Here is a 10,361-nt window from a genome sequence, read left to right on the forward strand (position 1 = left end):
TAAGTTTTTTTTCTTGTGTCTCAGATTTGGGGAAAATACTTGCCTGTTATATTGTGAATTAAGCAAGATTTAATTCAATAAAACGATACATATATTTAGGAAAAATGGGTTATGGTAGGCAAAGCTTTAACTATTATGAGCTTAATATAGTCTGTTCCACCTCAGCATGGTAGATGTAATTATCTATATATAGTATTATGCATGATCTTGGAGTTTTAAAATGAGATATGTAATCCTAGCTCAAAGGAATAGGATTCATTATAATGTCACCTGATGCAAAAAGAGAGGCTAGTCCTTAGAGACAAATTAATTTCCCCCCAAATTAAGATAGTCATAGTCCTGACTTTTTCCAGATGATCTAATTAAATTGTGGTCTGTGTATGGCATGAAGGAGTATTCCCTTTTAGCTATGATTTTCCTCTTACCTGACACAGTAAACCTACTGGATTACAGGTAATGTTGGTGAAGGGCCCCAAGGTTACATTGCTTACGTAGTACGGGAATGAATGCGATACAGCTGCTGAAAAGGCTCCGCATCCTTTGAATAGATCTGAGTTCTTTACCTGGGGCCAGTTGGGATGCTCTGGGTAAGACTGTCCTAGCAATGTTACCGTCGGCACTGTCCCAGCTCCTATGAGCGAGGGTGGTCCTCCCAGAGACCCAGTCACAGGCCTTTTTGGATGATTCTGTCTGTGAATAAGGTGTATGAAGTAGGGTGATCTTCACACAGGTATTTGTGATGGGGGGGAGAAGCAGAGGAGGAATGCAAATGGATGTTTCTGTTCTTAGCATTCACCTTGTTTGTATCTGAGGAGTTCCCGTTCTGCTCCTTTCTCCTCACAGATACTCCTGCTTCCAGCATTATGGCCTCTGACCTGGAAAGCAGCCTCACTTCCATAGACTGGCTCCCACAGCTCACTTTAAGGGCTACTATTGAAAAATTAGGGGGTTCTTCACAAGCAGGACCTCCAGGGGCTGCCCGAAAGTGTCCCCCAGGCTCACCAACAGATCCCAATGCCACCCTGAGTAAGGATGAGGCCGCAGTGCACCAAGACGGGAAGCCACGTTACAGCTATGCCACTTTGATCACGTATGCCATCAACTCGTCACCTGCCAAGAAGATGACGCTTAGTGAGATCTACCGTTGTATCTGCTACAGCGTTCCCTACTACAAAAATGCTGGTATTGGTTGGAAGGTGAGGACTTGCATCGCTGAAGTACCCTCTTTGTCTAATTACAAGACTTCTTTTCTTAATTCCGTGCAAAATATCCTCACTGTGCAAAATAAAAAGACAGATGTGAAACCAAGTTGACCAACTGGAGAAAATGCAGAGCCAGAAGTCCCATTTTTCTCTGTGAATTTTGTTTTATGTATGTGGTGGCCTCTTAAAAAGGAGCATGCAAAAAACCCACCACCACCAACCACGAAAAACAAACCAAAAAACCCCCACAAACCCCACGTCACTACCAACCTCTGCATCCCACTGATACTATTTTCATTACACTTTCTGTAGATGTATAGATGGTTCAGCCCCATATTATTCATGCTAATCCATCCCTCTCCTTTCCACAGCTTCTGTTCTGCTCCATTTGGGTGTATGTAGTGAGCTTTGGCTTTTGAGTATGCACCATCCTCCTATTTTTTTTTCTACCCACTCCCAGGCATACTCAGAAGGCTGTATGTTTTTGTTGTAGCACTTACCTCTATCTGTTACTCTCTCATCAGAACTCTATTCGTCATAACCTCTCTCTGAATAAATGTTTTCGGAAGGTGCCGCGACCGAGAGATGATCCTGGGAAGGTAAGAAATCTGCATGCTCCTGGGCAAGCAATTTAAAACTGCAGGGAATAAGCCGGGGTTGCCCTTTCTAACTCATGGTTGGAATTTGAAACCTAAAGTGTAGGCAAAAATGGAAGCAGTAGTAAGATTTACTGCTGTGCTTTGGCTACAGAAGCCTTCACTTAAAGGGAACCTGTAAAGGGGCCTTAATGGTTTTAGCCATTATTTTTCTTACCTGTGATCTTCGGTTGACTTCAAAGATACTGGAAGAAGGAAAAAATGGAGTTGCATGTACTTTTATTAGTTTTGTTTCTTTTTTCTTCTTGATCTCTATGTGTAAAATGTGGGTCTAGTCCAACCTGTTCTATTATGAAAGACCGTAGTGGCTGCTGGTGAACGGCAGGACTATGACGTGACATCATGGGTTTCATGAAGGCAAGATCCATGGAAGTGAGAGCAGAACGACTACCTATTTAGACTGCAAAACATTTGGTGTTGTGAAAAAAAGGTCACCATCTGATAGTTCAAATCTGTAGAAATCATTTACAAGTACAACTCAAGAATTTAGGAATTTGTTGACTAAGTAAGGGCTAATAAAGCTCTGTTAGTATATATAGATTGTAAAGGGGAATTGCTAGCAAAACCAAGACTTGGCATCTTGGCACACAGGTATTATTACTGTTTAAAAAAAAAAGGCAAACAAACAAGCAGAAGGAGATGATGGGACCAAAAAGCTATGTATTTAGACAGGAAGATTGTCTCCTCCTCTCCATCCTAAAGGTACCAGAAAGGGCCACTTGCTCAGGCCTTTTATTTCAGGTTATATTTAAAGGACTAAGTGGTGCTCAGTTGGTGTCTATAAATGGAAGTAGTATATCTTTGAAGATCACTGCTTAAAAATACCATTGATTATATGGCTTATTCCAGGAAATCCTAACTGACTTTGGTGTGTATGGTTGCAGGTATTCATTGGCATGGTGGGCTGGTTTAATAATGAAAACCTGTCCTGTGCTTGTCACTGATTATTCACATTTCCCTTGGAGGTTAAAATGAGCTAAGTCACACTCTAGAGTTCTCTTTATATTTCTTCAGAAAACAACAGACATAATTATAGACTATTTTCTGTTGAAAGGGACCTGTGGAGGTCAACACGCACCCTCACCCCCCCTCCCAGACAGGGACAATTAGGTTGGGTTGTTGAGGTCTTTGAGTTTTGAGTATCTCCAAGGGTGGAGATACCACAACTGGGTACTTGTTCCAATGCTGCACCACCATCGTTGTGAAGAAATTTTTCTTTATATCTGATTGCGATTTCCCTTGCTGTAACTTGTGTTTGTTGCCTCTTATTCTTGTGCTGTGCATTTTTGAGAAGGGTTTGGTTCTAAGGTGGTTGGATCCCCTTAGCCTTCTCTTGTCCAGGCTAAACAGATCTCTCTGTGTGAACTGCTTGTACATCATGTGTTTTAATTCTTAACCCTCATGGTGGCCCCTCTCAGGGTGCATTCTAACGCGTCAGTGTCTGTCTGGGAACCCCCCAGATGGGCACAGTACTCAAAGTGGAGCCTTGCAAGCATGGAAAAAGAGCGATCCTTCTAGCTGTCTGCCCAGTCTGAACATTGAGTTGGTTCTCATCAGTCAGTAACAAGTTCATGTTGTGAGGAAGGTACTGAAGAGGATGTGCAGGCCCAAAAGAATTGGCCTAGCTTGGATCAAAACATCCTTTGCTCTTCTTGGTGTCCTGTCTTGGAGCGATGGAGATGTAGAGCATTCTGCCTTCCACCAACAGCATCGTACCTCATTGTTCAATACAGCCCAATGCAAGAGAGGTATCTCTTTCCAACACCCAAGTCTGGGTTGTCTGATGTTCTGGAGGGTGGTCTTTGTGGTCCTAATGTTTAGTTGGTGCTGCATTCCTTGAGTCAGCGACCCCCTGCGTCGGGAAGCTCTCTGATTTAATCATGCATTCACCAATGGGTCTTTTTTCCAGGGCTCTTATTGGACAATAGATACGTGTCCAGATATCTCGCGCAAGAGGCGGCATCCTCCAGATGATGACGTGAGTGGTGTTCTTTCCAGACAGCACGGAGCAGGAGGGGGAATTCCCTTCTTGTTCCAAGGAGTCCTTCCAGCACCAGACCCTGGTATCGTTTTGGGGGCAGGGTGTACAGACAGGGAGACAAAGGCTAGGACTGAATAAACCAGCATCTGTGCCCTGCTGATGGGCGGCTGGTGCCGCTGTTCAGTAGCGAAGTTAATCATGTTTGAAGTCCATTATCCTGACTCTTCAGTGACTAAGGCCCAGCCCTCCTCTTTTTTAAGCCATGAACTTCTACAGCGGGGGAACTGGTTTCCCATCTGCAGTTTCACTTCTCCGTCTGTTTTTGATTTCTGCTCCTTTCCTTTTCTCTTTCTTTCCCCATCCGCAGATACCACAAGACTCCCCAGAGCAAGAAGCAAGTAAAAGCCCCCGAGGGGCTGTTCCAGTCAGCACAGAAGCCTCTTTGCCACCTGAGGCCACCCCTCAGCTCTCGCTCCAGAGCACCACCCCCATTGCCAACTACAGCCAGGTGAGCAGCAGGGAAAAGGATAGAAGCGGGGTGGGGAAAGAGGAAAACAAAAGGGGAAGGAGTGCATGAATGGAAAAGCGAAGTGGTGAGAAGAGAGGGAATTGTGAAAACGGCGATATTCAGGCAAAAAATGAAAAGAAGGGAAGAAGCTGAAATTGCAGAGATGGAAAATAAGGAGGAAGTGAATTTTAACGAAGCGCTGGATGGGGATAAGGATAAAAGCATAATGGTATTCGACAGCTGAAGAAAAGGCTGGAGCCAGTGTGCTGCAGAGGGAGGGTGGTGGTTGATTTTCCTCAAGGAAAATGGGAACATTTGTTGGGAGATGAGCTAAGGGATACAGGATATCAGTGCATATTCTACCTGCGTCTAGCCTCTGGATCCCTGTCTCAAGTTACAAAACCTAGGACAAGCTCAAGGCCTTACTTCTGCCTTCCTTAGCAGGGCGCAGGGCCTGTGGATGTTGCCTCTACTGTAGCAGGGGGGCAGGGCCGTGAAGGGAGCGATGTGCCACCCCCGCTGTACAGTGCCAATCATGACTTCAAGTTCTCCTACTCTGAGATCAACTTCCAGGATCTTAGCTGGTCCTTCCGAAATCTCTACAAATCCATGCTGGAGAAATCATCTTCCTCTCAGCACGGTGAGTAACTATGTGCGTCATGTGGGGTGGGCAGGTATCTGCCCACACAGTCTTGTCCACTGATCTATCCTTGGTATCTCTCAGATCTTTCCTCGTTTAGGAGCCTGTGTGAACAGACTTTCCTTCTTTGGCATGCTGTAATTAGTTCTGCCAGGAGCAGATAAGAAATCTGCATGTCCTTTATCTATTACTCCCCTGGTTCTCTCAGAATAAAGAGGATAATGATTTAAAAATACCTTGTGTTGATACAAAAGCAAATACTAAAATGGCAGAAGCTTAAGAGAAATGAAGTCCTGAAGAAAAGCATGTCGGAGAAGTATTCACAATCTGTCAGGCTAGAAACCGTAAGAGGGAGGGGATTGTTGCATGTTTCCACTTTCCAAAAGGAGAGTGGAAAGTCGTCATTGCTCAGGTCTGTTAAAACTAGGATTGTACAAGGCCTTGGAGAATTGAGCTTTGTGGATTGAGGGTGCGGAAGACAGCGCCTGCAACTCCCTTCATAGCTTGCATTTCTGGGATTGAGGAAGCAGCCACGAGAGGGCAGAACCACTGTAGGGATGAGATGGGATGTCCGTGGAAAACACTTCAGGAAAATCTACAGCTGTTGTTCCTGCCTTTAAACACTCTTCTAAATATTAGCCTGGTGTACAAAGGAATATATTATTAGATGAGCCTCTCATCTATGCTGTCAGCCATCATACAGTGCAGGCAAAGTTTGCTACTCTAGGAGGACCCTCCTGAACTTGCAGCTTGTAGTGAAATAAAAATTTATTACTTTTACTGCTTTCATCCTGCTGGCACTTGAGATTCCTAGTAGGAGCCTGTTGTGTGAGCAAGCTACAAAAATGTGGAGAAGAACCTTGACTCGGCGTGTGCCTCTGTAAAAGCTTAGCAGCAGTCTGGTTTTTGTTCCCCGCCCCTGCCAAGCCTTCAGCTGTAAGGTAGTCTAGGAAAACTTGCATTTTTTGAGAAATTTTGTGGGCAACTTTTAAGTCAGGATGGCAGTATTCATCCTTTTGCCCCATTGCAGCAGTAGGATGCTCTAAGGGTCGATTTTGGATCTAATGAAAAACCGAGGCTTGCTTGCAGATGGTCAAGTAAGGGCACTCCAAGTAAGAAATGAGTAGCTCAGGTTAGTGGCATGTAACGCATTTCACTGTGGGTTTTTTTTTTTCCGGAGGTTCCACAAGGTAAGGGGAGAACGAACTGGGGAAGCAGACACAAGAGATACGCTGAGCTCCTGATGTGGGGGAGAATGGAGAACACCTGATGCTCTTGCACATAGGGGGTGCTTGATATAGGAGGGTAGAAATGACACACCCAGTGAGTCAGGAGGAATGAAAGTAATAAAAGAGCCCTGACGCGTGCAGTGTGCTCTGTGTACAAAAGCAGTAGAACGTGTGCTCTCTCATGATCTGGGTGAGAAAAATTGTGAAGGTTCATGACCAAGCTGCATGTAAGATGGGAACTGAAGGAAGCTTTTGGAAGCAGCAAGTCAGATTTACCAAGTTATCTGTTTTCTAAATGTTTTGTTCTTTAAGTTTGCTTCATGGTCATTTCTAGGAAAACAACACGTGCATGACGTTCCAGGAGAGAGCATGGGTTACTTTGGTAAATCTAGGAAACATCCAGGGAGGAACTTAAGTGCCTAACTCTGTACTAGAAATTTAAATCCTGCTGGGGCTTTGTTGTAGAGCCTTTTGTTTTGAACAGAACCTGGAGCCCAGTGAGGGCATAACTGCGCAGGTGACCGTTGTTGGCAGCCTGCAGAGGGCACTCCGAAAGCTTCCTAAATAGCAGGGGGTGAGCAGTGTGAAATTAGAGATGGATAATTTAAGCAGAGCTCCGATCCAGGCAGCTCTTAAAGCTCCCTCCTCTTTCTTTGACTCGGTAGGTTTCTCTTCTCTCCTTGGTGACATGCAGCCCTCCAACCACAACTACTACATGTACCAGCAGCAGCAGCAGCAAGGCCCCTCCTCAGTGGGTGCTGCTCCCCCGCTCCACACTCCAACCCCAGAGGGTTGCCCATCCCAAGGGGGAAAGCAGCAGGGTGGTGAAGGTTACGGCCCTCCACCAGTGATGTCCATGCACCCACCCCCGATGCAGCATGGAGGCTACCACCAGCATCAACAACATCACCCGCACTCCCACCCACAGCAGCAGCCACATCAGCACCAGCAGCAGCAGCAGTCACAGGCTTCAATCAACAATGCTGGCTTTGGTGAGTCAGGGGCGATGGAAAGAACAGCTGGGGACAAGGGAACAGCGAGGAGAACCCAGACAGAAATTCCCCAAGCGAGCTTTCCCTCAGTAGCACCTCTGTTGTGTGTGGAAAAAAGGTGAAAGCTAGTTACGATTGAGATCTGAGAGGGAAATTGCTTCCTTACTGAAGGAAAGGAGGATGCACCCACCCTGGGTTTGGGATTCTGTTCAGGGATGCAGGACAAAGTCAGGGGGTAAACAAAAATGGAAGCACCATCCCCAGCCTTCCAAGGGAGGAAAGATTTCTAGCTATTCTAGGATCAGGCTCTTTGGTGAAGAGGGGCCAATAGTTTTATATTAAGGGATGGAGGGAAAGGGCAGTCTGTATTGAAATAATCTTGTCCCCATTTCATTCCAGCATTTCCCCCTGATTGGTGCTCCAACATTGATTCCCTGAAGGAAAGCTTCAAGATGGTAAACCGGCTGAACTGGTCTAGCATTGAGCACTCCCAATTCTCAGGTCAGTGTTGGCCTAGTGACTAGGTCTAGTGACTCAGTGACTAGGGCTGCAGTCTAGAATATGCGAGTGCTGTGCCTACATCTTTTTTTTCAGTGTAACCGTGTCAAGTCCATGGGTTTCTCAGTGACTCAGCTCTTCCATTTGTAAAATGAGGTGTCCTACTTTATGGGTTCTGTTAAAGACCGTGAAGCACTTGAACACTGCGGGAATTCGGGACAGGGGGAATTAATTCATAAAAGTATGTCAGAAAGCTAACTTGAGATTTTTCCCTCCTACTCTTCCCCTCCCCTACCTGAGTCAGTGAGACAGTATCCTAGATACGGAGCTCTCCAGGAGTTTGGTGACAGGTTCGAAGCGATGAAATTGGGTTTGTGGGGAGAAGGTAGGATTTAGGGGTAGAAGACAGAAAGTTTTTGCAGGGAAGAGCACAGCGTGAGCGCTGTCTTTGACATTCTCCTTTGTCCCCTGCAGAGCTGATGGAGAGTCTGCGCCAGGCTGAGCGGAAGAACTGGACGCTGGATCAACACCATATTGCCAACCTCTGTGACTCCCTTAATCACTTCCTCACCCAGACTGGTCAGCTCCCTCATCTGGTTGGCCCGCAGCAGCCCCCCCGAATCTCTGATTCTTGTGCCCTGAACAGTGGCAAACAGGAGCAATCCATGAACCAAGGTAATTAGGAGGGAGACTAAAATGATGTGTAAATGAAGGCCCAATTCTGTGAATCTCCTAAACTACTTACAGCCTCGCCAGGCAATGTAGCACCGAGCAGCTTGGGACTATCGGCTGTCAGAGCTGTTTGTAGCAACTCAGCTTCCTCTGGCTTTAAAGAATTAGGATGTCCTGTGTCTGTGGCCTAGGCAGACCTTTATTACATGATGCATACCACTGACAGGCAACCTCTCCAGGCAGAAATACGTTTTAAAAGGTAAATCCATGAAAGGAGAAGGGGGTGGTGTTTTTTGTAGGTGACCAACAGAAAGGAATGGCAAGGTAGAGAGGCCGCTATTCAAGGTGGCAGGAGCTGTAGGAGCCCTAAAGAAAGCTCTTGCCTCCACGTTGGAGGAATTCTGACTGGACAAGGAGTAGGAGGATGCACGCTGAGGAGAGCACAGAGGATGTCAGGGTCTTGATAGAACTGTGATGGTGTGTGTCATCTAGTACTGACCTGAATGGATGATATTGAGCCAGCTCGTGGTGTTTCTGGATGAAAATGTTCTTTTACAATAATAGAGAAACTCCTGCTGGTTCCAAGAACGAGATCCCTGACCAAGCTATAGCTTGCAGTTAGGACCCAACAGCTGAACGTCCCCTCAGTATCCCGTGGGTCTGAGTGAGTTGCTCTGTGGCTGAGCTGCCACCCAGTCAGGGCCAGGACAGCTGACCAGAACGTTAACAGGTTTTTTTGTTTGTTTGTTTGTTTTATTTTTTTTATTCCTTTCCTTGCACAGTCAACTCCTATGGTCAGCCTCAGCCTCCCCATCTCTTCTCTGGGCCGTCTCCTATGTACCAGATTTCTACCCAGGACTCTCCGGGATATAATCGCCCAGGTAAGGGGTGACATGAAGGCATATTATACCAATGAACATTAAAGAACCGGTTCCTGAGCCCTTTGTGCATCTCTTCCAAAGTGCTTGCTAATGAAACGGAGCACTGAGGGTAGAGAGGGAGCCTGGACTGCAAGGGACCCCCTCCATTTAGGGCTCTGCCATAGCTCTGGCAAGGTTTAGGATTTCAGTGGCCTGTTTCCTTTGCCTTCACGTAAATAGTCTTCTAGCTCAGCCTCTCCCTCAGCTGGTTGCTTGAAGGCAACTTTACATGAGAAGCTTTTGTTGATGAAGTCCTTTGTGCTCTATCAGCAGTCAGCCGTAAGGAAAGTTAAGGAGGCTGAAACTTCACCTCTGTAGAAGCCACTGTGGAGAATTTCACAGCAAACCACCTACAGATATTGGCAGGTGCTGTCTGATGGAGAAATTCATACTGGTAGTGTTCTGCCTGTTAGACTGCTGGAAGGGAGAGAGCTCAAATCTCTCACGCTTTCTTTTGCCTGAGGGCCCGCTGTGGAAAAAGCGTGACATTTTTTATTCTAACTGTTCTCTTTCCTTTCTCTTCTTTTCTTGTTTTTGGCTCAGCTCACCATCTGGTCCCTCGGCCTCCAGGGCCTCCTCCAGGCGCCAATGAGGAAATCCCCGATGATTTCGACTGGGACTTGATCACCTAGCGAGTTACAGACTTGATAGCCCGTCCTTTGTGAAGGACGCGGGAGGGGAGGGGGACATGGGGTCAATGGTGCTAGCACCACCCTCACCCCCTGCCTTGCCTGTATATAGATATATATTCTCTATCTCTGCCAGAGAAGCCACCGCAAGATGCTGCCGAAGATAATCCTTCCTTGCGTCCTGTTTTATCTTCTTTTTCTTCTTTTGTTTATTATTATTGTTATTATTATTATTATTATTACCAATAATTGAGCACAGCCCTCCCCCTCCTCTGGTGGCCTCGGACGCATCAGATCGGCTCTTTCGTGTTGCGTGGTGCCCTGTGGAGGGCGGAAAGATGGGTCCTTGGTGCCACGAAAAGACCTCGGAAGGCTGAATCCTCGAGTGCATCTTTCTCTGCCTCCGTCATTTTGCGTTTAACAATCCCTCTTTC

At 46.3% G+C, this 10,361-nt stretch overlaps 1 protein-coding gene across 2 annotated transcripts; it reads left to right on the top strand.

The window, feature by feature from the left end:
• Positions 1–856: 856 nt before the first annotated feature.
• On the top strand, positions 857–10,108 carry FOXJ2 (forkhead box J2). Of its 2 annotated transcripts, none has more exons than XM_009701513.1 (10): positions 857–1,196; positions 1,727–1,801; positions 3,768–3,836; positions 4,207–4,347; positions 4,789–4,987; positions 6,882–7,208; positions 7,608–7,709; positions 8,181–8,381; positions 9,161–9,259; positions 9,842–10,108. In XM_009701513.1, the coding sequence occupies exons 1-10, from the start codon at positions 864–866 to the stop codon at positions 9,928–9,930; spliced, it is 1,635 nt and encodes a 544-aa protein (XP_009699815.1). In that variant the 5' UTR covers positions 857–863; the 3' UTR covers positions 9,931–10,108. The 2 variants fall into 2 exon arrangements, with proteins under 2 accessions (XP_009699815.1, XP_009699816.1); XM_009701514.1 differs by having other exon boundaries at positions 864–1,196; positions 4,792–4,987.
• Positions 10,109–10,361: the final 253 nt, after the last annotated feature.

Source organism: Cariama cristata, unplaced genomic scaffold, assembly GCF_000690535.1.
Source record: "Cariama cristata isolate BGI_N322 unplaced genomic scaffold, ASM69053v1 scaffold3716, whole genome shotgun sequence".
NCBI lineage: Eukaryota > Metazoa > Chordata > Aves > Cariamiformes > Cariamidae > Cariama > Cariama cristata.

Coding starts and splice junctions, on each gene's coding strand:
- FOXJ2 (XM_009701513.1), top strand. CDS start 864: ATGGCCTCTGACCTGGAAAGCAGCCTCACTTCCATAGACTGGCTCCCA. Junction 8,382..9,160: donor GGAGCAATCCATGAACCAAG/GTAATTAGGAGG, acceptor TTCCTTGCACAG/TCAACTCCTATGGTCAGCCT. Junction 9,260..9,841: donor TCCGGGATATAATCGCCCAG/GTAAGGGGTGAC, acceptor TTTTTGGCTCAG/CTCACCATCTGGTCCCTCGG.